The sequence below is a fragment of the Marmota marmota genome, unplaced genomic scaffold (assembly GCF_001458135.2).
Source record: "Marmota marmota marmota unplaced genomic scaffold, marMar, whole genome shotgun sequence".
Classification (NCBI taxonomy): domain Eukaryota; kingdom Metazoa; phylum Chordata; class Mammalia; order Rodentia; family Sciuridae; genus Marmota; species Marmota marmota.
Window position 1 is genome coordinate 20,983,754 of NW_025999968.1, and position 27,761 is coordinate 21,011,514.

Below are 27,761 nucleotides of genomic sequence, written 5' to 3' on the forward strand. Positions count from 1 at the left end.
GCTGGCTTTGAACTCCCGATCCTCCTGCCTCAGCCTTCTGAGCCACTGGGATTACAGATGTTCCCCTCCATGCCTGGCTAAATTGAACCACTTTTGTTCTCAACTATTGAATAGGCCATCATCTTAAAATATGATTGTTTACCTGACAAAAGTAATAATTTAATATTTTGTTTGTGCTACAGCAGTTTGTGCTTTGGGGGAGAAAAGGATTCCTTTCTGGATTAAAATGAGTCATGGGGTTAAAAAAACAGTCTTGAAATGTGTAATTAAGATTAATGATCATATTTTTCTCATATTAAGCATATTACTTTACCGAGTCATTAAATATATTCAAATGATATTGCTTTGGATTAAGAGGATTAATGCCTAACCTCACTTCTTTGTCTGCCCAGGACTGCAGCCCAGAGTTTATTGAATAGGGAAGGGATAAAGCATCTCACTAAGAACCCTCACTGCAAAGAGGGACTAAAGGTTGTAAACCGAAAATGAAAACTCTGCCTTGTTTTCTTTAAATTTCAGATGATCTAGACAGACATGAGCCTGTAAATGATGTGACTCTACCTAATCTACTGAAACTAGGACAGTATTGAAGGCAGTGTCTCTCTTTTTTTTTTTTTTAACTTGGCATGCTATTTATTTTTTTCAAGACACATGAAGAAGAAATCTCAATAACAATACTAGCTGCATCCACCTGCATTCCTTTCTTCTGGAAGAGATGGTCCTCGCTTCCCAGTTGGTCTTCTTCACCTACGCCTGGATCACATTGATATCAAATGCTTTTGCTGCTTCTCACACCAAGAAGACCTCCCACCGGTGCTCCACTTCAGTGAAACACACCCGGTAAGACTCCATAGTTTAGCCCATGCAAATATTTTCTGGTTTTTCTTATCAGCTGCTTCAGACCTATTGGAAATCCAGAAACATATCTTTAATGGAAATACATCTTTGTGGCAGTGTCTATCTCTGAAATAGCATTCACTCATCAAAATAAATCCCCCCCTGGTGGACATCAGAAAGAGAAAAATCCTGCATCTCTGCTGGAGTTTGTATGCTTATTTATAACCAATTTTTGGAGAATATCATTAAATGGTTCATGTAGGGATCCTCTTTCAGAAACCGTATTTCTTCCATGAGTAATACATTTATTATTAATAATGACATTTAATGTTTCTTCAGATTTTTTTTTAGTAGAAAATAGTCTAAGTGGCAACTTCTTTTAATGTCAAGTACTATCATATAGAATCATATATTGAGATAGTATCAAAAGGCATTAAGGCCATGGGTTGTCTTTGGAGAATAGTTTCCACACATTTAAAATACCCTCCAAAATATCAACACATCACCATTGTTATTTTGCCATAAATAACTAAGAGTTTTCTGGATATGTGGTGAGGAAGGTACTTATCTGTTCCGGTGACCAACCCATCACTCACTACTTGCTGGGACTTTGCAGATTTTAGCACTACAGTTCCAAGAATCCCTTCAGACTGGCACCTGAAAATATCGGTCACTCTATTACCCATACATGCTTTAAAACCAAGGAATGTCTTTGAAAAGGTCTTTATACAAAATTTTGAAAAAAAAAAAAAAAAGACCCACAAGGAGAAAGTGAGGGAAGAAGAGGAGTAATATCCTCCAGTCAATTCTGGCAGTCAATGAAGTGACAAAGGTTTCAGTCAGATTGCCCTCACACCTTGAATATTTATAAAAATATTCACCAGAAGATTAAGAAAGAGAATACAGGATTGTAGTACTTGTCTTCTGAAATTTTAATGGACCAACATTGAAAGGGAAGATTGACTAGAGTCCTGACTTCCTGCTCTGCTCTTAAAAATCAAGGCCTTCCTCCCACATTTTCCTTCCATTCTCCCAGACTCCCGATTTGAAATGAGGTAAGGTCTTGTACAGTTTAACCACTTCAGAGCCTTCTCCGGGGCAATTAGGAAAGAAAATATTTGGGAAATATAGTATTCTACCACCAAACTATGCGGGGTTTTTTCCAGATTACTTATACAACTCATGTAGTATATTTTATCTAATTTTAAAATAAATGAAGACTGCTTAAATATCATGCGCCATTTAAACTGTGGGGGATTTGTCCAATCTGCAGAGTAAATGTTTAGACGAGAAGAAAGATTGTTATAGAAGCTAATCCACTGTCGTGGCCCACTGTCAATGGCAGAAACTAAGGAAGTATTGAAGACAGTGTCTCTGCAGAAAAATCTGCCCACTGTCCTTTTTAGGTGTCTTTTAAGGACAGTAAGGGAACATAAATTCTCTGTGGCATGGTGGAAATTTTTCTCTTCTGTTAAGTGCCTCGTTTTAGATCCCATTAAAAGGAAGAGAAAATTTTACAGACCTATGCAAGCCAGATTTCCTCCAGAGGAAACCCCCCGCCACCAGGTTTCTGCTACAAGAGGTCTAACATGTTTGTTTTCGCTTCTTTATATCCTGAATGAAATGCCCCTGTGAGCCACAAACTAGAATACAATTCATTAAAATTTATATCTGCTTCTTTTGTTCTTCAAAGAAAAATCCTGTAGGGCACTGGGGACTTAGTAAACCAGAAGTAGCCACTTAGAATGAAACCAGGCACTTTCCCTGAGTGAATAATACAGCCAGCCAATTTCTGAGCTGTCACTCAGGATCTCTTGTGCAGATTCTAAAGCATTTGACAAAAAATACATGAATTACTATACAGGATAGTTTCTAGAGAAAAAAGCCCAAGATTTATTATGTGAGGGTTTTTCCCCAACATCCAACCTGATTACCAACAAATAAGAAATGAATGAATTAATAATCTACCCCTTCATAATGCAAAAGAACTAACAGAGTGAACATGAAAAGAAGTCATGGTCTTCCTTTGAAAATTATGTAGTGCATTTTTATCCCTCACTTTGAATTTATACACATCATCTTGAACCTACTCTTTCATGCAATCTAGCCCTTAAGTGCTTTGTTATTAACTATTTTCATTCAGAATGTAACCTTATTTGTTATATGAACATTCACTTTTCTTAATTTAAAGATTTCTTTTAAAATCTTTGCTTCAAAAATGTCTTTTATTTCTTAAAAACAAAGCAGGGAAGAACGTGAACAAAGAAAGTTTTGGCAAATGAAAATGTCCCTCTTTTGCCTGAGGAGAAAATCTGGCTCCCTCGTAATGCAGAAAGGAGGAGATATATAGACTCATTGAATACGTAGTCTTTCTTTCAACAATCTTATTGAGTGACATTCACATGAAGTGCTGCGTTGGGGGTTGAGGATACCATGGGAATGACACACTGACCCTGGCCTTAAGAATAATCAGCAGAGCACTAGAATCTGTGCCACCAAGCTTGATAAATTTTCATAAAATTTGTATGCTGTTAAAAAAATTATTAAAAATTAAGTTGTATAAATTTATAATTAAATAAGTTATTTATAATTCAAAGGCAATAAATATTTAACTCACCACTTCCTAATTACTTTACTAAATTTTGCTATCATCTAAGGTCTTGAGATTATTTAGGCTTAGTATATCTCTATGGTAGAATTACTTCAATATGCCATACCATATCATCTTATGCCATACTGTATTAGTCTATAATATGCTAGTCCATAGTATTCCATGCCATATTGTTATCTATGTACTATAATAGGGACAATCTCTGTCTTAAAGTTCAGTAACTTGTGGAAGTATTCTACTTCATGAAAATAAAACAAAATTCACTTGACATAAATAAACACTAAAAATTAAGGCTTTTTTAAACCTGGAGAGCCATTTGTTAAACAACTATCAACATCTCCCTAAACTCACTGTAAAAGTCAGTAAGGACCTAGAGATTGCAAATTCAAGTGCAACTGCAAGCAAGTAAGACTGAAGAGAGATGCAGAAACTCTAATTGCAGGATATATGCTCTTCTGAGGTGTGTCTCATCAGGTTCAGGCTTCTCTTTTTATAAGAGAATTTGAGCACAGTGTTACCAGATATTCTGATTTTTTCAAAGGAAACAGGAGTCTAGGTTTTCATATGAGATTTTCCAATTTAATATATCATAGGAGATATCCAAAATATGTCTGCAGACTAGCTCTTAATCTGGTCCAATTTTCTCATTTTGCAAATAAGGAAGCTGAGGCATCACCACTGAACTTGTGAGCTGACAGAGACCCAAGGGAGATATAGGAACTGCTGTGTTTCAACTGGAACATTTTCCCTGGTTGGCTCTTTCACAGAAACGTTCATCTGCATAGGTTTTTCCTTTATATAAGATGGGCTATTGACTAAAGTCAAGTAAGCATTCCCAGAGTTCAGGTGTTCAGAGCCCTTACATAAGGCCACAAGAGTCACTCTATTTAATGTGTCATGTCCTCTCTAAGGCACCTCACGAGCATCAGGGACCTGGAAATAAACATTGGATCCATAATTATGAAGATTTTCTTAATCAAACATTGAACCAACTGATTTTCCCACTACTTTTACTTTATTCCTTGGATTTGCATCTATCACTCTAATAAACTTTTTTGTTATATTTTGTATTTTTCTAAAGAAAACTAATGTCTATAAAATTATTTTAAAGTTTGCCTATATGCTTGGAACAATAAACTGCACTTCAGTGTGCACTGGTTCATATCAAAGTGAGAAAAAATAACCATGTTAACAATAGGACATGCTTCTAGAATGACAAGAAGAGTGATAAGGTAAGCAATCCTAGAGACAAGGTCCAACTTGGTCTAGATCATTTATAAATCACTACACAAATAGCACTATAACAATAATGGGTTTTTGCATGGAAAAGTACCAAAATAATCTCCATTATGCTTCTCTTTTCTAAATTGACTTTCAATCCTAATTCATATACCTGGTTAAAGTTACAGCATAGAAAGTATTTTATATTTTCTTAAATTAAGCATTTTCCTCATTGCTTCATAGATACTCTAATATTTTTCATCACTTCATATTACTAATTGGAATTAAAGAATGAGAATTAACTCCTTCAATATTGAGCATTTATTTTCAGCTTTGCACTGCTATAAGTAACAGCAATAAATATTTGCACTCATGTATTTATTTCCTCTACTAATAAAAATTATAATTTTTCTGGATTGAATTACTGAGTCAAAACATATAAAATATCTTTATGGCTCCTGAGATTAAATTCTAAAATAGTTTTCCAATAATTATTCTCCTACTTGTAAGGTTTAAATACTCCCATTTCATCATATCCTTATCAGTATAGGGAACTATACTAACATTATTTTTTGTCTTCTATGCATTTAATAGGTATAAAATAGTAGTTGTAGTTTTAATTGGTATCCCACTGTTAACTCTTTCAATTAAACTTTTAAATATACTTGTTAATTACAACCTCCCTTGGGTAAATAGTCTATTCACGTGAGGCCTAGTTGTTTTTAAGTTCTGATTCTAGTGGACTAATCAAATATACAGGTCTCCAAACTCTTGGGAAAACAGTTCTGTAAAGCATCCAACAAAGTGTGACTCAATTAATATGAGATTTTTTTCCTTTCATTAATGAGAGTCTAAATCAACAGAATGAGTTAGGTGTTTTTGTTTTCTGTCAACCAATTCCAGTACTTTAAAAATCTTTCCCTAGTATGTCTTCTTCAAAGACCTTCTTAGTTCCCCTGAGACTTAAGACTAAGTCCTAAGTCAGAGGAAAACCTCAACTATTACCAAGATGTACACCTCTGTCTCTCTAACAATGTTCACAGCACTTTGTGGGCTAAGGCAAAGTTTAAGAATGCTGATGTACCCGTCTTCCATCAATTGAGATTTCTTTGTTTGATCCCATCAGGACTTCTGGAAGAGCCTTTCCTCAGACAGAAGTTATTCAATAGCTTTCTCTCAGTAACTATGAAAACTGAAGTCATTTCTTCTAGAATGGGGAAGAGACCAGAAGGTACACAGAATGGTTTAAAATATTGCATACCTGGAATAAGACTAGAAAGTTCTGGGCTGAACCTGATGTTCTTCACATATAAGTAACAGCAATAAATATTTGCTGTTCAGTAAACGTATTTGCTTCTTTTCTCTTTTGTTTCTGTCTTTATTTCATTAACTTTTTAATGTATTTTGATAAGCCAGAGGCCTTTAAACAAACAAGCATCTATATTCCTGAGGTTTATCTCTATGGGGACATGCAAAGTTTTTAAACAGTTTAACTTTCTTTTGACCTTTTTGCCAAAACTCCACCTGAAAACTCAGCTGTCTTGTAGTGATTACTCTGTCCAACTTGAAAAAGTTAAAGTGTACCTTTCTCTCTTCCTAGATCCTACTCTGTGCATTGCCCCAGTGTGTAATAACTTCCTGGGTACAAAGAGACATTCTCCCCACCCAAAAAGTAAAGGGATGACTGTATGATGCATCCTTTTCCAAACTAGATGATTTACTATTTTTTTGCTTTCAACAAAACTAGAGAGAAAGAACCTAGTTAATTTGTTAGTTAAAACCCATTAAAAATGACTGTTGATATATAATACAATGTGACTTTGAAAAACATGTCAGAAGAAATTTAAATAATTGTTACGTTGCTAAGACAACATTTAAAATATTAAATTCCACATAATTACATATATCTGAACAAATGTTTTCAACATTTCATCTATTAAAAATAAAAAATAGAAACAAAATTTTTGATAAACTCAGTTTCATTCTAGCAATAAGTAACATCCATTTACTTATACATAAAATAATTAGGAAAAATATACCATCATTTCATAAACAAATGTACTTCCACTAAAATTTCATTCTTAATTTTAATAAGAATCGATATTTACTTCAGCCATGCTTTACTTCATTTGTAATGGTTATAGAAAACAAAACAAAACAAAAAGTTAATTTCAATCTACACACATTTTTCTTGAGAAGACACATTATGGTGTGGTTAAAATTCTATGGAGAAGCCGGGTACAATGACACATACCTATAATCCCCGAAGATAGAAGGCAGAGGCAGAAGGATCTCAAGTTTAAAGCCATCCTCATCAATTTAGGGAGGCTCTAAGCAACTTAGTGAGACCATGTCTCAAAAAGGGGGAATAGGGGCTGAGGGTGTTACTCAGTGATAAAGTGCCCTGGGTTTCATAAAGCCCCCTGGGTTCAATCTCTGGTACATACATACATACATACATACATACATAAATTTCTATGGGGGAAATAAGATGGAAAGTCAAGTTTGAAGAAAAGAAAGAGTAATCACTAAACATAGAAACACTATAAAATTTCTAATATTTTAAAGAAGAGTTTGCTTATATATTTTTAAATAGTTCAAATTCATTGGCTACATTTAAATGATGAATATAAGTTTTCTCTTAGTCATAAATATTTAAGTAATTTTAAAACTTATGATGGAAAAACTAAAGAGGTCTATTTATGTATATGTGAAGAAGCAGGTAATCTCCAAAATTCCTTTAGAGGGTAAGTATACAAGCACCAAATTCCTTTTTGGGAAATAGATGAGATTTTAAAAATGGTAAAAATAGATAAATATGGAACGTCCCATCCTGTAACAGAAGAGCCCTTAGGTCAAAAATAGATGCATGTGTTTTCAAGTATTGCCAAGAGAGCATTTCACAACAGTCTCTGTGTTCAGTGTTCTTGAAATTCTTAATTAAAATTTATCCTTTTCAATCTCATGGAGAGATAAGTTTTATAAAGGATACATCAGTGACATGTCATTTAATAGTATTATTAAAATATTATTAGCAAAGGAGTAATTTTCTTAAGTTTACAAAGTTACATTTCCATTTTTCTTAAAATAATAGCAAATAACTAGCTTTTATTAAATGTCTACTATTTTCTAGGGCAGTGGCTCTCCTGAGAAATTGTTATAATGCAAATTCTCATATTCAAAAGCTATTGAATCAGAAACTCTGGGCATCAGGCCCAGGAAACCAGATGTTTTGGATGCATGCCAAAGAAGATAATATTTACAAAACATCTGCCATGACGCCTTAAACATAGTAGGCATTTAATAAAACCAGCTGCTATTACTTTTTTAATAAATAGTTCATTTTAGCTCCCTAGAAGATTTTTTCTAGTTTAGCTTCTTGAAAGAAATAGTTCTATGTGTTCCATTATTCATAAGATAAAATGTCTTAACATATTTAGAGTCAAACTTAATGCCTTCTACCAACATCAGATTTTTTTCCTCCCAGTTTCTTTATTCCTATCATTAGAAAAAGTATGTCTGTAGACCTCAGAGATTTCCAGAAATTGCCCCGTTGAAAGACCACACTGGATGATCTCAGGAGACTACATGCCCAGACACATCTCTTCAACTGCTCACAAACTGAAATTCTCCCCCATCAAAGTAATTTTACTGAGTTAGAAAATTGTCTCCAGCTGGGCATAGTGGCCCAGGCCTGGAATTCCAGCCTCTCAGGAAGCTGAGGCAGGAGGATTCTAAGTTTGAGGCCAGCCTCAACAACTTAGCAAGACCTTGTCTGTAAATAAAAATAAAAAGGGCTGGGGGTATAGCTCAGTGGTTGAACACCGTGGTTTCAATTACAGGCACGAAAAAAAATTTTTTAAATCCCCAGTACCCCCCAAAATAAATAAATAAATAAATTGCCTCCAGCAGTCTAGAGTTACAATTGACCTCGATTGCTTAAAGAAGATATTTGTTTATCCAGATGGATATTGGGAATTCAGAGTAACTAGATTCACCCAGAAGTCCCATGAGAGTCTTGCCTTACTGTGGCTGCAGACCACCAGGATATTTTTCTAGAAGGGGAATCTGAGGAGGGTCTCCTGCACAAGAAGACTGCAGCTCACAGAGGAGCTGGGCTCTCCAAGACACTGCCTCCACACTCACAGTGTCACTGGGAAGCAGGTATCTCAGGGAAAAAGTGAGTCTGAGAATCCAGCAATGTGCCCAAGTTCACAGACCCAGGGAGACAGGACTTTGTTCCCACATCAGGACACTTACAGAGAGACCATCGTCACCTTGCCTTTGCCCTAGAGAACTATGGTTAAAAATACACTTTACATCCTTCACAGTTTGGCTTGCGTGGGTCCAGGCATTGCCATCCCTGTGTCCTAGAACCTCTGCAAGTCATTCTGCCAGGATTTCAGCCTGCTCCCAAATTTTCTTTTTATTTTGTCTTTGTAAAACATTTTTCTCATCAGTTTACAATTTTGCAATGCTTTTATTTTTTTCACTGTTTTAATACAGAGACTCTTCAACTTCGGTAATCCCAAAAATTATGTAGTGACTCGGTTGTTTCCATGAAAGCTGATTTAGTTGTTCTGGGATGGGGGTCCATGAATATGTGAATGTGAATTTTGACCACCTTCACCCAAGTAATTGAGATATCCCAAGACTATCAACCATATTGTGAGAAATGTTGCCTATTTGGACATTAAATCTATACCCACTATATCATTTCGAGTGCTCCAAAATTTGGTTTATCATACCTGCTCCATCCTTACATAATAAAGAGTAAATATTGGCATTTGCATAATATGAACTGAGGAAATGAGATTTTATGTGATGATTTCAGAACAGACTATGTTGAGCACAGATGGATAACATAAACAAAAATATCCAGAAGTTACCCAGACACTGTGGTACACCATTATGATCCCAGTGACTTGGGAGGTAGAGGCAAGAGCATCTCAAGTTCCAGGCCAGCCTCATAAACTTATTGAGAACCTCTGTAACTTAGCAAGACCCTGTCTCAAGAGAAAAAATAAAAAGGACTAGGGGATGTAGCTCAGCAGTAAAGCACCCCTGAGTTCAAGCTCTAGTACCCCCACCAAATTCAAAAGCATATATATCTCAAAAGTATTCTTTTTTTTCTTGGGGTGGGACAGCAAACAAGAAGCTAGAATGAGGAAGGATGACAGTACCAAAGTGAGGCCCCTGAAATATAAGCAACTCCTCCACATAGAGGACCATGATTTTGCAATAAGACCTGGATTTGGAGGTGAGTATTACCTTTATAAAACTCATGTTAAAACTCATTGTACTGCTAAAATGGAGTTAAAAAATAGAAGCAATTAAGACCAAACATAAGGCCATCAGTTAAAAAAAACTTACAATAACTTCTTTTGAAGGAGAACAATTAGAAACGTATCCATTTTCACTTGAATGAAATCGACACAAGTCATTAAAATGGGTTGGACATCATAGTCTAGAACTTACTGTGTAATTTATTATCATTAATAACATTAATGATAGTAATAATGAGAATTACTAATCATACATTTATTACTTTTCTCAAAATGATAGGATTATAAAAATATTTCAAAGTTACCATAAATGGTATATTTGTTGTTCGGTTTCAGTTTGGGGGGTGGGGTGAGAAGGGTACTGGGGATTGAAACCAGGAGCTTTGCCACTGAGCTATATACCTAGCCCTTTTTCTTTATTTCTTTATTTTTATTTTGAGACAGGTTCTCACTAAGTTGCTTAAGGCCTTGCTGAGATGATGACGCTGGCCTTGAACTTGCAATGCCCCTGTCTCAGTCGCCCAAGTGGCTGAGATTACAGTCACATGCCACCATGCCTGGCTCAATTTCAGTTCTCTAGATGTGTCATAAGCAGGACCTAATGGGGTAACTCAATCCCCATATGTGCTTTCTACTGTGCACACCATTGTAAATAAAATTTGTTTAGTAAACAGTGAATAAATACATCTTGCCTACACACCAACTTACTTCTTTATGCACAATGTATAAATTCAATAACATGATGTTCATTATGAAATCTTGTTCATGAGCTAGAATGCCTGACTTTCATGGAAGAACTATAGTATATCAAATGCCATGGCTCCCTGTGAACCAATTTTTGCTGAACTATTGTTGCTGTTTGTCACTTTTAATGATTAAAATTGATAACCAAGAAAAAAAAATAGGTAGTATGTTAAGCCCTGAAATGCACTGTTACTTCACTGTCACAGTGATCCTATGGAATAGGCACTATCATAACTCTTAATAATCCAGTGTGGAAACTGTGGCTTAGAGAGTTTGGGAGATTTGCTCAAGACCATGGAAGTAGTAAGTGGTGGAAAAGATGCAATGACCAGTCAGGGGAATGGGAGGAGGCCATGGAAGAGGTGTGTGCTTGGATCAAAGTGTATTCCCTTCAGATTCTTCCACATCACTGAGGGCACCAAGTTTTCCAGTAATGTGCAGGGTGTGGTGAAATCAACCAGTTAAAATGAACTCTCTGAACCCAACTGAGTCCTTTTCATTGACCCAAAGTCTCCACTCCAAAAATTCCTGAACTGACAACTTTCCAGACTCCTGGAAATTTGCAGCTAGAGCAGTGTAGATGAGGGGGAGAAGCAAGGTCCTCTGGCTGTAGAACAGAATAACTTTTTGATGAATAACTAATAACTCACCATTCAAGTGGGCTGGAGGACACTTCATCCTTCTGTCATATTGTGTTTATGGCCAACAGGCATGTATATGCCCTTGATACATAATTTGTTAACAGGAATTTTTTGTAAAAGTATGTTAGGTAGTTGTATGTTGAGGGCTATTTTGTCATGTTTTGATTTTTTTTTTAATTTTCTGGAATCCATTGGGTTGCAACACTAAGGACTTGATCTTAACTCCTTACATTGGAGACTCAAACTTTCCTGAACATCAGAATCACATGAAGGGTCCTTACCATGCCCCACCCACAGCACTTCTGAAGCACTGGAACTGGGTGACTCCAACAATTTGCATTTCTAAAAAGTTCTAAAAAGTTGCTTGATGAGGCTGGTATGTGAATCACATTTTGAGAACCACTGTGTCAGATTATCAGCATCACATTAAATGTGAGTTTAATTTTTTTGTTTTTTGTTTTCTGGTCGTTTCTGACACTTATTAAATCCTAATTTAAGACTGTATAGGACTTGAAATTCACAAACTTAGAACTGTGTTCATTTTCTTTCCTCTTAGTATCTCTCTATCTCTATCTCTATCGATATCTATATCTATATCTCTTCCCCCTCCCTTCCTCCCTCCTTCCCTTATCCATCTCCCTCTCCCTCTCTTTCTCTCCTTCACTATTTTTTAAATATATCATCTTTACCAAATTCCAAAGATATTTGAATTTTCCACTGTTCTCAATGGACTGTTTCTCATCCCATCAAATTTTCCCAAAGTTTGTATACTATGCCCTATAACCACCATTCAGGTGTTCTCTTCCTTGGTCTATATTTGTAAAATATTTCTTCTATCATCACCTCTTAGAGGCCAGAAATCCAGTTAAACTTGCCGGCTACTGGTCTTATTAGCCACTAGAGGGCGCCAGTGGAACGGGAATGGTTGCAACTGTCTCAGGCGCCACAGCTGGAAGCTCGACAAGGTGGAAACGCCAATTCCAAAAGCTGCCCTAATTCCTAACAGGTTACGTTCCTCAGTCAAATTACTTTCTATTCTAGAGGAAAGAGTTTCTGAAGGGATTACTTCAGGCCGCTGAAAGTCAGAGTCAGTGACCGAATCACTGTCCTTGAATGTGAACCTTGAAATAAGCAAGCCACAAACACCTGTCTCTCAAACTGGTACAAGGACCAGCTGTAGAATCACCCGGGAGTTCTCATAAGTGCAGAAGCTCAGGCCCCAGTTCAGGACTCCTGAATCAAAACTTGCATTGTAACAGGATCCCCTGGTGATTCACCTATGCTTGACAGTTTGAGACCTGCTGCTAGAGATTATTAAATGCCTACCACCACTTTTATCTCAAAACATATGCCTTTACTCTCCATCCCCTGTATCATCCCCAGCCCACAGAACAACATAAAATTAACCCTAAATTTCCCCTTTGTTTGATCTGTTAAGATGTTTTTAAGTGATAATGTATTTTTGAAATATTCTTTTCCTAAGGCTACTTTGCAAGGTTATTAAAAATGCAATTGAAATCTGCTACTTAGGGACAGGTGGCAAATCATCTGACAATTAAGAAATTTTTCTGACAATCATAGACTGGGGCTAAATGATGCTCAAATGGCTTAAGTATTCAGTCAGTTCAGGCATAAAAAAAAATCCATAATTTTGGTCAGAAACGTCAGTCTAGAAGCTCTGTGAAATATAGTTCTTAACCTTCTCTTGCCTCTGTTCATCTTAACAGCTCCTTATACCAGTGACCATTTCCATGTTCCCACATGATTTCCTTCCATGGGGAAATCAGACTGCAGGATATAAAAGATGAGCTTTAATTTCTCTTCTCTTTCTTTATACTTGTCCATAACACGAACACATGAACATACTTCTTCCCTCTTGATCTAAATGTAACTTCAGCACTTCCCTTGCCTTAATGTGTTTTCCTAATTAGCTTTAACATTAAAACCAGCTGCTGCTGCAGTGTTTTTTCACTTTTATAAAGCATTAGAAGATTAATTGACTCATTATGTGGAAACAGGAGGATATAAATTTAGGGGAGCTTTTTGTTTAACTTGGGTTATAAATTGCAGCTCATTTTCTTTATTTATGTTTTCCCTACCCAGTACATCTCCCATAACTAAGGGTTTCTGTTTTAGTCTTATAGATGACGATTTCTTTGTTTCCTCAAAGTGAAATCAATGCAGTCTCTAGATATTGGCTACTGAGTTGAAACAAAAGCAAAGATTAAAAGCTGCTTGTACGGTCTCTGCTTGTCACATAAGAGGACTGAGAGTCAGAAGGACTTGGTAATATTCCTGTCATTAACCAGCTTTGGTTTCAGGCAGGGTTGTAGGTGGCCTCTTAGTATAAGGTCCCTCATATGCCAAGTGGAGCTAAAAATGTTGCTATAATAACATGAGATAATACGTGACATAATGTATTTTAAATGAACCATGCAAATGAGATGTATTTAACCTGCGTTATTCCAGCCTGCATAAAAAGAAACAGATTGATTTTATAGCTTTATGTATATAAAAAGGTTTATAAATGTGTGTGTGTACCTAGTTAGTGATCCCAGGCAAGCAACATCAGAATCAGAAAACTTGATATTTTTAATTTTTATTATGTTTTACATATAGGCTTAATAAAACTGCTTATAAAATTATCATTATTAATGCTGTTACATTTATCACTGATCTAAGAGTGAAAAGTTGTTTAAGCCATTTGGATGGAGATGCTAAGGAATTGACATGCATTTCTTTATGGAGTCTCACAACAATAGGCATATAAGGTATATATTTTAACCTATTTTACAGGTTAGTAAACTGATATATGCGGTATTAAGGGAATCACAGAAGTTTTGTTTAGCTTAGGCTCATTTGGCTACAAACCTCATTTTAATATATCTTTTACTGCCACTTTCTCTCTTTACTCAGCTGCATACCTGTAAAAGGAAGGATCTTGGGAATTTTATGTGGAACCAAAGTTCTGTGTTTCTGCCTCTAGCTTCACATCCCCCGACCCTCCATTTTGTCCTCAGGGAGCCAGAGCATAGATCTTAGACCAAGAAGTGAGTTGTCACTGGACATGGAGCTCTTGGGAGACAGAAATGAGGGCAGGCAGTTCTGAGGACATGCATTTGCCTCAGAATTCTTCCCCAGAAGAACAGTGTAAATCTGGAGGGAGGAAAGAATAAACTATTTAGGAACTCATCTCTAATGGACAAGCCATGCCTTAGCTCCACTGTCAAACCAGCCTTCCAACAACCCCAAGGACCCAATGCTTCACCCACACAGGCTTGTCTGTGTCCTGGAAGGCAGCTCAAACATTGTTCCCCGGTTTGCATAAATAGTCATCAGCAGTGCTTTCATCATCTTTCTTGTGGATGTGACCAAAGCATATGACAAGAAAAACTTAGAGGATGAAAAGATTATTTGGAGCTCATGATTTCAGAGGTCTCAGGTCATAGAGGGCCAAGTCCTTACTCTGGGCCAGAGGTTCAGCAACTCATACTGGGGGAGGGGCTCGGTAAAGGAAAGCTACTCAGCTCATGGCAGGGTGGAGAAGCACAGAGAGAGGCTGCAGATGAGATTCTACAGTGACCATCACTCCTCAGGTTTTATAGGTGAGGAAACCAAGCTTTGACATGTCACTTACTATATATCACATAACAATAGTGTTATTTGAGCTAGGTTCAAATTCAAGTCTATGTGGCTCCAGTGCTGGATCTTTATGTAGGACATGCTGCCGCCTATCTAAGACCTTTCCAAATATTTCATTCCCTTGGAGTAATAGAATTAGTGAGAAGATTTACTTACCATGAAATACCAAGCAGAGCCAGAGACAAGATATTTTTATGAATTTTTATTCTGATACTCTACTAATTTGATAAAAAAGGTAAAAAAAAAAAAGCCACCAAATCTGAATCCTATAAAGGAATAATATTCAGCTGTTTCCAAGTTAATACTCAATCCAAACTGACAAGTAAACAACATTATTTAGAGTTACCATTAGCATTATAAGAAATGATTGATTCAATCTAGCAGGAAGAAGTTGGCAGTTAAGATGCCAGTAAGGTATTCCTGAAGGTAGAGGCAAGAAGAGATTTGAGTGGCAGAGAAGTGCCTGGCATGCTGAAACCCTTCTAAGTGAGGAATGATAGTGGTTTTATGGATATATAAAACAAAAAAACAAATATAGTGTTCATATAGTGAAGGTAACATCAGTCAGTTACTAGGGGAGTCACAGAAGAGTGACATAAACTAGCAAGACAGCTTGTTTTACACAGTGGTATGTATTTAAAAGGCCATTGAATTTATGCATTCATACATCACATGTAGCACTTCCAAGTATTATTTAGCCTAGTAAGAAAGTTTCTTAGGCCTGATTTCTATTTTTTTTATTATTTATATATGAGAGCAAAATGCATTACAATTCTTATTACACATATAGAGCACAATTTTTTATATCTCTGGTTGTATACAAAGTATATTCACACCAATTTGTGTCTTCATACATGTACTTTGGATAATAATGATCATCACATTCGGCCATCATTTATAACCCCATGCCCCCTCCCTTCCCCTCCAACCCCTCTGCCTGATTTCTCCAAATCCCAGAACCTTGACTAAAACAGCTAGCTGGGATTTCTCTATGCAAGATTTGTATTTTTCATCAATTATTTAAAGTGTTTTTTAACTCAAGACTATATAGGTAATAAGGTTGACAGTAGGTCATTACGAAAACAAAGCATATGAAGATTATATGTTTAAGTATAAAAATTGTATTAACATATATATGCATCAAATTTCATACTTAAACCTAAATGATAAAGCTATTAGCATCAATGTTCCCTCACACAGAAAGTTAATTAATGCCATAGTATCACCCAGTCTGGACTGTGTTATCCTTCAGTATTTCTGGGCCCATGAACCTGACTCTAGGTGATCCCACTGCAACCAAGTCTCAGCAGTTCCCTGTACATAACTGCTGCAGTTCTGACTTTTGGTATAGTTTCTTCAAATGCATTCCAAGGATGTCTTCTTCTCCCCAGGTGCAGCCTTTTGTTGCTGATGATCTACGAAGGGATCGTTGTGTCTGAACCCATGGTGTCCATGCATAGCTTAGCACTGCCATCTGTGTGCTTCTAGTCTGCCAACCACTATACAAGTAAAAGAGGCTGGGTTTTTCAGAAGGAGAGAAAACACTTCAACACTGCCCAGAGTCAGTTACTCTATGATACTCCCTGGTTGTAAGATATGACCATGACCTTATAAAATGCATAATTTTTCATATATTTTCAAAACATCAACCTTTCCACTACTAGCTAAAAATAAATAAATAAATAAATAAAAAGAAAAAGAAAACTGGGGACATCAGTTCTATACTACAAAAGAAAAATATTAAGAGGTCCCCAAGCAAATCACAAAGGATTATTGGAATAACATGTGTTTACATGTGTGCTTTTATTGTTATAATCCAATGTATAGCAACTCATTCAATAGAAAATGGGAAAAATTTTTGTTTCAAGAAACTCAAAAATAATTCATTTGCAACATATAAACAATGCACCCTCTCTGTTTTGAAGGTTTCCAAAATGATTGGCATGCATTTCTCAACATTTTACCCCTTGTTTTTTCTGTAGGGTCCCCAGTGCCAGTAGGTATAGATGTCCAGATTGAAAGCATTGACAGCATTTCAGAGGTTAACATGGTAAGTTTCTGAAAGTATGAGATCAATAGTAGCAAAATCATTGGTGTTTTAATAAATCATTTGAGTTATACATATCATTAATCTTTCCTACCCTGCTCAATAATAATAGGGTTGTAGTTATTTTGTCTGCTTCTACTCAGTTCTTTCTGCCTTTGATTACAATTCTCATTCCTTTCCTACTCTTCTTTTTCCTTCTAGTAGTTTTTCAGCAGTGGGGCACTGCAGAACATCATGATGTATTTAGTTATATAATGTGAACTAGGAGCAATATATTAGAAGGATAACCACGATGGATGTGCACTATGTCATCATAAAGATGTGAGTTTACCCTTAGAAAGACTACTGAACCAAGACTACTTCATAGGCTGCTTCCAGAAGTTTCAACTGATATTAATTTTGCTTATCTGTAAACAACAAAAGATTTTTTGACTCAGAAAACTAAAAATTAAGAAAAGTGCTTCTATTTCCTTATTTTTCCTAGAAATACAAAAGAGATTATCACTATTTTATTTTGGAATGAAACAACCATATTATTTTCATGGAATACTCTCTATCCACCTCTGTCTTGAAACAGATCACTTGCTAATCTCAACTACCTCCCCTGTAGCCTCTCTCTGTCTGCTACACCACTTTGCAGGCTTACTTTTTAAATTTTTGCCTCCCTTACTCCTGGTTTTCTCATTTTAGCCATTTTTAATGTTTTAATATCCTCTACTGTAATATTTCCATTTTATTTTCCCTATTCCCAACTTAGAATTACCTTCTTTGCTACGTAATGACAAGAGTCATTTTTTTGTTTACATAGTTTTCAGAGTTTTACTCCAAGAACCCTCGTGCCTTGGCGGCTAACTTCCATGTACAGGCCTACAGTACTCCTTTTCACCTACCCCTCTTCTGTTTATGTGTTAATGTAGTCTCAGGGTTTTGTTTAGCCCCTTTTTGTTTACTTATCTATGCTAAATGAAGAAATATTTATAGTTGTAAATCTTCAGTGTCCATTTCTCTCTTCTCACCTAATTGCTGGACTTCCTTATATCTGAATCATACTTTCCATTTCATTTATTTCTCCTCAGTTCCACTGCCTTTTCCACCATCCCCTATAGGCGCATTTCTTTTGTTTCTAGCACGTGCAAGTGTATGACAAGGTCTCCACCAGGTACCCTAATATGTAGTAAGATGCAGCTTCTAGCTATGTTTTGCACATAGTTTACATTTTAATATTGATCCTCCTGGACCTAAAGTATTAAGAAATTTCATTTTAAATGTCTTTAGATGGAGACTGTTCCCTCTCAACCAGGAAACCAGGCCATGCTTTTCCCTGAATTTAGCCCGTCTTTGTCCCAGGACCTCTGACAACTTGCTCTCCACTAGCTCTGATACAGACTGTAACCAGGTTTTTGCACAACTACAGTTTATTCAATTTGGGAGATCTGCTTTATCAGAAATAACACAAAATTAGGAATACTAAAACAATTTGAAAAGTGGATATTTAGAAAAGCAATAAAATAATAAACAAAATAAGAAATCACAATAAAATAATAGACAAAATATTGAAGTTTCAGGTCCCTTTCATCTTCAGTCTATTCAGGGGATTAGTCAGAATGCTCACATAAAATCGCTTCCCATTGATAACATGGTTTCCCTTCCCAGCATGAATACTCTATCATCCCAGGAACTCTCAGCATTCATTGAAGTCCATGTGAAGGAGAAGCTCACAACATAAGCTCATTAGCTTCAACCTAAACCTACCTGAAAATACAATATAGGACAGTCACCTACAAGTCATCAACACCCATGGCAATCACTCCTGGAACCAAGAGTATTGATCCTGAGCCCCGTTTCTGCTGGTTTTGATTGGTCTCCTTTTCTCTCTGCCTAGGACTTTACAATGACTTTTTACCTCAGGCATTACTGGAAAGATGAGAGGCTCTCCTTTCCTAGCAAAACAAATAAAAGCATGACCTTTGACCACAGATTGATCAAAAAGATTTGGGTGCCTGACATCTTTTTCGTCCATTCTAAAAGATCCTTCATCCATGATACGACTGTGGAGAACTTCATGCTGCGCGTCGACCCTGATGGAAACGTCCTCTTCAGTGTCAGGTAAGGAGGGCTCTCAGTTGCTTTGCTTCCCTGGACCACAGGCATCTACACAGAAGCTGGTGGGCCTCACTTCAGACTACACTGACAACCCTGCTGTCGGTTTAATGGTGCTGAGGCACAAGAGAAGGTGCCATGTTCTCTGGTTCTAACACCCAGATTTTAAAAGATCACTTTCCTATTCTAACTATAGCCATTCTGGGTATATGGATATATGTTGATTGTACAAATAGACTGAAACTGACCTTTAGAAATACTTAAAAATCCGGTTTACAATTTTCTAGGTATGCAAATCTGCTATTCCTCTTCACCAGCTTCACCCCACCTCTCTACACCAAACGGTGTTTGAATCTCGGGCTAGCTAAATAATTGACTATGTTCTTCATTTTTCACGAGAAGGCATAGTCATCATCCAAGTTAGTATTAATTTGTTTATTTCCTTTTCCTCTTTTTTATTTACTTTAGTTTCCTCTTTTTTGTTCTAATACTATGTAGTCATAGCCCTCCACCTTTAATGTTCCATATGTTTTTTAACCAAATGAGTCCTCTACATACTGAGTGACATATTCTAAAAATGTTTAGTAAACCTGTGCCATTAAACTTTTTTAAAAGTCCTAGAAGTCTCAGAAGTTTCTGTAGTAGCCTGGAAAAGTGACATCCTAAAAGATATCCATCTCTTTATTTCTGGAACCTGTAAAGGTTACCTTTTATGGCAAAACAAACAAACAAACAAACAAAAAACCTTGTAGATGTGATTAAATTAAAAATCTTAAAACAGGAAGATTATCCTGGATTGTCTGGTTGGCACTTGAATGCAGCCATAAGTATCTTTAAAATAGAAAGGCAGAGAAAAGTTGATAGACTCAGGAAAGCCGCAAACAAAGTGACCACAGCCAGGGAATACAGATGGCTCCCAGAAGTTGTTAGATGAATGGATTTCTCCCCAGAACTTCTAAGGGAACAAGAATTTTCTGACACCTTAATTTTGGCCTAGTGGTACTGACCTCAGACTTCTGGCCTTAAGAAGTGTGACAGAATAAATTTCTATTGTTTTAAACCACCAAGTGTGTTTTAATTTCATACAGTAGCAACAGAAAACTATTATAGGTTCTCTTGCCTATTAAAAAATCTTGTACAAAGGAACTGTTGCTTGCCATTTTATAAAGGATGTCAATGTTTTTCTAAGTGAAATTAATGAAAAGTACTATTTTCGATAGGACTTTTAAATCAGGAGTAACAGAAGACTTAAAAAATCCGGGCACAGCGGCTCATGCCTATGATCACATGCCTGTGATCCCAGCCATTTGGGAGGCTGAGGCAGGAACATCACAAGTTCAAACCTAGCCTCAGCAACTTAATGAAGGCCTAAGCAATGCACTGAGACCTTGTCTCAAAATAAAACAAAAAGGGCTGGGAATATGGCTCAGTGGTAAAGCACCTCTGGGTTCAATCCCTAGAACCCAAAAAGGCTCAAAAATATTAAAGTCAGTTCTCACGAGGAATTGAAGGCAAAACAACAATATTTGATCTAAGAATCAAGTGTTTTAATTTGTTTTGATGAGGGGACGACTGGTAAATGATTAACTCACTGGATTTTTCTTACCTTTCATATTCTAAAAAAAGATTTGGCTCTTGATTGTCTCCTGCAAGGTAATCTCTAATCCCTTGGAATATTCTACTGGATAAAAGTATTTTTTTGTTTAGCTGTAGTCTGTGGGTCAAGTCAGATAATCCTACACTCATAATGTAACTTGTAGGGGTTCTGAGGGATGTGGTATCTGTGTATCCTCTGGAGGGCTAGAGACTAAAGTCAGCCATGTAGGTAGTCAACCATGGCTCTATGACCAACTCTTAATTAAATCTATGGACACTGTATTAGTCATTTAGCATCACTGTGACCAAAATACCATACAAGAATGACTTAGAGGAGGAAAAGGCTATTTGGCTCAGTTCAGTCCATGGTGAGCCGACTCCATTGCTCTGGGCCCAAGGTGAGGCAGAACATTATATAGAGGAAGGGCCTGGCTGAGGAGGGCTGCTCCAGGCATAGTGGCCAGGAAGCAGAAAGAGCAGGGAGAAAGGGCTGCAGGAAAGATGATTCCTTCCAGTATACATCCCCTGTGACCCTTCCCCTCCATTCTACAGTTCCCCAGCTGCCTACAGTTACCACCCAGTTAGTCCATTCAAACTAGGATGGATTGATTAGGTTACAGCTCTCACAATTCAATCTTTTCATCTCTGAACTTTACTGCATTAGCATAAGGGCTTTAGGGAAACACCTAGTATCCAAACCATAATAGACACAGGCTCAGATGACCTTCCCTGGTTTGTCACACACCATTGCTGAGGGAATGAAGACCTGTCTATGTGACTCCACTAGGAGAGAACAACTGGAAACTTGCTCCTGATTTCCCCTGGACCCTGCCCTGTGCTCATTTCCTGTTGTTTATTCTAATTCTTTGATTGTAGTAAAGGGAACCATGAGTAAAAGGACTTTGCTGAGTTCTGTGAGTCTAATGAGTGGTTGACCTTGAGGGTGGTCTTGGATATCCCCAAACTCAGGAAGATTCAAAATTGTTGTTGGCACAGCTCTTCTAGCCAAAAACAGAGCCAATATAAGCTCAGAGTCTGATTACCTGGTTCCAGGCTTGGTTCTGACATTGCCTGGCCACCTTAAATCCTTGCTCATTAATTTCTTTATGTGTACTATGTAGGAGATGGACGAGAAGACCTCAGAGGTGCCTTCCAGCTTTAAAACACTGGGAATGCACCAGAATGAATGTATTTCACTTACATAAAGCTGACCAGACTCTTCCCTAGCTTGGTGTTTTGGTGTATGACTAATGACAGTAGAATTCAGCCACAGAAGATAAAATAATATTACTCCTCTGATTATCTCAGGAGCACCCTGGGTGGAAGCATCTGTTGCCCTTTGTTTTTGTTTTTTTGTTTTTTTTTTTTTGTTGTTGTTGTTGTTGTTGTTGTTGTTGTTTGTTGGTTTTTTTGTTTTTGTTTTTTGTTTTTTTTTTGCAGACTTGCTTGGAGGCCTTTATGAACCTCTGATCTGATATTCTGGGTAGCAATTTTTCTACTTTGAGGCAAGATCATAGTACAGCAGCCTCTGCCTGAAGCCAGGAAAATCTAGGAGGATACAAAAATTGAAAAAAATAAACCTCATCAGCATGCAAGCCTTTTTGCTTAATAGCACCTGAATTATGCATTGTGCATATAGATCTATGACTAAACATTCTCCGGGCTTTTCCCCTCACTGCTGGAAAGAGAATGTCCTCGACTACATTTGCTTTGTGAAGGAAACCTTTACCTGTAGATTTTTTATTACTACTATCCCAACCCTTTATGACTAAAGACTACTTAAGTTTTGGTCTTTCAAAGAGCAGAAAATATTTAAATCTATTTAGAAATGTCTCACTTTGAAGTGTATTTTTCTGAAAACATCAGCACCAGAAAACACTGAGGGGGATGACCAGGAGATGATGAAATCAGAAGCAATTGTGAGAGCGGGAACACACTCATCAATCCGTGTCTTAAGCAATTATCATCCATCCTCCTGGTTTGCTTCCTTGTGCATTATTTGGACAAAAGATAGTAACGCCCATTTTCCATTATTCTTGAAAGGCACACAAAACAGGCGAACAATAAGGGAGCTTCAATGTTGCGTGCTAATTTGACCATATGGTTAAATGATCTGCAGTTCTCTTTTTCTCATTCTTTTTATAGGATAACAGTTTCGGCCATGTGCTTAATGGATTTCAGCAGGTTTCCTCTTGACACTCAAAATTGTTCTCTTGAACTGGAAAGCTGTAAGTTTTATTTCCTGATACAGTGAGTCCATATCATCTGAACACAACATCACATGCTTGCACAGAAATAAGTATGGTCTTAGCAAGCGTTTAAACATCTTGATGTGTTTTTCCAAAGTGGGGGGAATTTTGTTTTGTTTTGCTTTTGCTTTTACTAGCAATGATGGCAGTTTATCTTTCAAATGAGAAGATTCAGAGGAAAAAAATGCTTTCATCATTACTTGTTTATTGCAGTTTCCACAATTGTTATAAAGCTTCCTAAAAAGGTATATTCTTCTAACATTATTATATAGGATGACACACACTTTCCACATCTGGAAAGCTCTGGAATTTTATTCTTAAATCTAGTCACAATCCTCCATTAAGTGTATGGGGTTCCCAAGGAAAACCCCACTCTAGACGTAGACCTCTAATCAAAGTTCTGTAAAAGGAATGCTTATCCCGCTCTTTGTCATTTACTTTGACCAACAGCTATTTTTGATAAGACATCTTAAAAATTGACTGCAATTTTTCATAATGCGACCAAAATGCTGGGATAGACAATGCATGTCTCCTACATATACATTCTTTCCAAGATCTATTAGAAACTTTCTATAATACAATGTAATTCTAGAAGAAAATTTCTTATAGGCTATGTTTATTTTTTAATTTTTTTTTAATGGTACCAGGAATTGAACCTAGGGGTGCTTAATCACTGAGCCACATCTTCAACCCTTTTTTATATTTTTCTAGAGACGGGGTCTCACAGAGTTTCTTAGGGCCAAGTTGCTGAGGCTGGCTTTGAACTTGCAATTCTCCTGCCTCAGCTTCCTGGGCCGCTGGTGTTACAGGCGTGTACCACTGGGCCCTGCTCATTTTAGAATTTCATCCATGAAAGGTGCAGAATTTAAAAATCATGAGATCCTGGAGTCAACCCTGACACTGTGAAGCAATGCTATGGTGTCTCTCTGAGGTGACACCTGGCTTCATTTTGTGAGAGAAGGCACCTAATGGGGGAGCAGCTATTTGGAGAGTTTTAACCAGACAAGCTTGTGGGCATCAGACAAGCTTCCACACACTACTATTCATCAAGTTCTAATTTTTCAAGGATATTTTTTTTTCTTTTTAGAGGAGTGGATATGATCAGTCTATTAGCAAATGCTTGTCTACACGTAAAATATATATGTCATTGGACCAGGCACTCATGTAACAAAACATGATTATAGGCCTCATGTAACTTCTAAGAGCTTTTTGCAGTTACAGGAATGGTATTGTCTTGTTTCAGATGCCTACAGTGAGGAGGATCTAATGCTCTACTGGAGATATGGGAACAAGTCCTTAAATACTGAAGGGCATATTTCCCTTTCTCAATTCTTCATTGAGGAGTTCAGCGCATCCAGTGGATTAGCTTTCTATAGCAGCACAGGTACAGCATTTTATGTGACCAATTCATCAGCATTTATAGAGCCCCTATTCTTTGCTAAGTACCACAACATATGAAGAAACCTGAATCCAAGCAAATGTCCTATTTGGCCAAAAATATCACCCAGCTGACTGCCTCTACTGTTCTAATACACCATTTCTCACCCCTCATTCAGACACCTCTAACCTCATGCCTTGCTTCCTCTCTGCCACCTCCATTCTATTCTCAGTACAGCAGAGTGATCTTTTGAAACATAAAGATCATAGCTCTTTCCTGCTTAAAAACTTCAGTGTTTTTCATCACATTTAAAACCGGATTCAAGCTTCTCAACATGGTCTACCTCCTGCCTGCTGCTCTGATCTCACCCAATGTCAAAACAGTGAATAGAATATTGCAATATTTCATGCTAAAAATGTGATATATATAAAGCATAAAAATCCATTTATATTATTTCCTGCACTGTGTAGATAGATATAGATATAACATATATAACAATGGTAATGATATTTCTTAAGATTTGAAGCAAAAGTATCCACAAATATAATCCAGCTCTTAATCCGCCCCACCAAGTTACTCCATTGACTCTACTGTCCCTCTATTTGTACTTGTCAACCTTTTGAGCCTTGCCAGGCAGACTCACACTAGTTGATTTATTTTTTCCTTCTGGTCATGTTTTGGAGTCTGTCAAAATTCAGACAAACTACTTACACTGGAAATTTTATTTCTTACAAAGATGCTTTGAAGTGTTTTAAAATAAATTAAAAATTCTTAACATTCAAGAAATAGAAAAATTTTGGTTCCTCAGAAAATTGAGAAACAATAGAATTAGGGTTGAATGTACAGTTGTACGTGGCATGAGATGGTGAATTATTCATAATCAATTTTTAAAAATTCAAAAAGCATTTTACAAAAGACTATATACATGTAATGCATTCTCATGTCTGTTATTGAAGAAAGTATTAAGCACATGTGTGTGCTTGTATATGTGTGCATTTTAAATGTCTACAGATTTAACCAAAGATATATCTGAGGAGTGGGTATAGATTGGGGAGATTTTTTAATTTTATTTTAGCACTTTGTATTTTTTCATTTTGTTAATATGTACACATTTTGATGAGAAGAATTAAAAAGGATTCTAAGGGTCAGAAAAGATACAAGAGTAAAGCATTTTGGAAGTTGTATTCAAATATGAAATTAATAATCATAACTGAGTTCCCTTCATCAAAACTATTCCCAAGGTTTCAGAAATATCATATTTAGACATTTATTTCAGTTCACAAATATGTGATAATTCTGGCTCACATTATCTATGAATTTTTTAACACGGTCTCCTGAAAGTCAAACTCAAGTGTCTTTCCCAGATTAGTATCCTGTCTAAATATATAAGCTTCATCAAAAATATTTTTGACACTTTTTTTTCATTCCTATCATTTACAACCATCAACTGTACCCACTACTCTCAAATCATCTATACAGAAAAACTCTGGTTAGAAGAGCTAGAAATATAGTTGTGGAATCTTAATTTACATTTTACAGCTGAACCACAGGGTCCTCACTTTTTTCCTTGGCTTCACTTTCAATGCTCTCATTGCCATGATACCAAAAAAAAAAAAAAAATACTATCTGGCAACATTAACAAGTGGGTGAGGGCTTCTGCCCCTCAGCCCTTTCGATGTGCCTCAAGATCATGTACTCTGGATAGACAAAGAAAAAAGAAATGGCACCTGCCCCAATGGATTAGTTTTCATAGCATAATGCACTTGCTGAAAGTGTCTGTACTGAGCAGAGGCTGCCCAAGCTCAAACCCCAATCACTTATTAGCAATGTGGCCTTGGATGAGTTGTTTCATCTCTCTAACCCTCAATTTCCTCATCTCTAAATGGGTTTCATAATACTCTCTACCTCATAAAGTTGTGAGGATACGTGAATTTATATACCGAAACAACTTGGAGTACTAGTTATTTCTGAGATGGTAAATTCTCAATAAATATTAGTCAGCAGGCAACATCACCTCACCATCTTCATTAACATCATGATCTTTTGAATACAGTCTAGGGCTTTAGTGTCAAAGGCCATTGAAGGTAACAATTTTCTGGGTATAAAAACTTGCTTTGTCTTGGTATTTACTTACTCCTCCAATACTGCCTCTCTGTTTCATTTTCCTGGCTGCCAATTCTCCAGCCATTTTCTCTTTTTCTCTAATTTCTTTTTTTTCTACAGTGTGGCGGTTGAATGGAGGTAGATGGACCCCCACACACAATCCAAAATTTGGTTCAGATGTCAAACTGATGATGCCATGCGTGTGATAAATGATATGAAAAGAATTCTTATTCACATAATGGATTTTCTAGAAAGAGCAGCACAGGCTCCCAAGCAGGTCTAAAAGCAGGTGTAAAAAATGCTTTACTCTTGTATCAAAAATGTGTTGAGAGAACAGAGAGGCATGGCTGGGTTTTATGGAGGTTTGGGAGTGGAGCTAAGCAGGGGTTCCCTTTCATGTGTCAGGACTGCGTGTTTGACCTTCTCAAAGATACACACAAAGAGTGCACTTGGGCTTTTTTTTTTTTTTTTCATTAGGAAGTAGAAGTAGGGCTTCAGAGCTCTCAGCACTCCCACGTCAACCTGGAGTCAGACTCCATTATGTTACTCAAAATAATGGCTCCACACTGTTTCAAGGTAGCACTACTTTTCCTTGTAGGTAAAGGAATTTTTACTGGTCTAGATTTAACCACAATACCATTTCCAGTCTTCTCTTTCCCTAAGAACCACAAGACAAAGTAGCATTTCTCCTTTCTGGTTACCCCCACCCCAATCTCAGAAACTAGATAATCATTCTCCAGAAAAGTATGAATAAAGGAATGATACAAGATGGGGATATAGCTCAGTGGTAGAGCACTTCCTCTGCATGCACAAGGCCCTGGGTTCAGTCCATAACTTAAGAAAGATTGCAGTTTCCTAAATTTATTTCAAGACTTAATAATAAACTGCCAACCACTTAGTTGGTCTCTGTGTCTGTGGGTTCTATCTTCATGGATTTAACCCACCCTAGGCAGCAAATATTTTATAAAGGACTTCTATGCTGAACCTATACAGAATTTTTGTCATTATTATTCTATAAACAATACAATATAACAACTATTTATATAGTACTTAAATTATTAGGCATCACAAATAATTTAGATATGATTTAAAGCACACTGGATCATGTGCATAGGTTATCACAATTTTATGTGAGGGACTTGAGCTTCCATAGATTTTTATGTCCCAGAGGGTCTTGGAACCAAGGACAGATGATTGCAGATGTTTATATTCCCAAGGAATGATTATGCAATTATTATGACTTTCTTTATGAATTACTTTAATAGGTATTCCTTATTGCTTTTAACCTCACAGTAATTATATGAAGT

General features: G+C 36.7%; 1 protein-coding gene across 1 annotated transcript in view; it reads left to right on the forward strand.

Moving 5' to 3' along the window:
- The first annotated feature begins 715 nt into the window (after nucleotides 1–715).
- The window catches only part of Gabrr3 (gamma-aminobutyric acid type A receptor subunit rho3), a 44,197-nt gene continuing 17,151 nt past the window's right edge, over nucleotides 716–27,761 (forward strand). Inside the window, exons 1-6 of the mRNA XM_015478414.1 lie at nucleotides 716–840; nucleotides 9,817–9,929; nucleotides 16,964–17,031; nucleotides 18,911–19,134; nucleotides 22,870–22,952; nucleotides 24,217–24,357. Coding sequence (XP_015333900.1) covers nucleotides 716–840; nucleotides 9,817–9,929; nucleotides 16,964–17,031; nucleotides 18,911–19,134; nucleotides 22,870–22,952; nucleotides 24,217–24,357 — 754 coding nt within the window. The remainder of the gene's footprint in view (nucleotides 841–9,816; nucleotides 9,930–16,963; nucleotides 17,032–18,910; nucleotides 19,135–22,869; nucleotides 22,953–24,216; nucleotides 24,358–27,761) is intronic.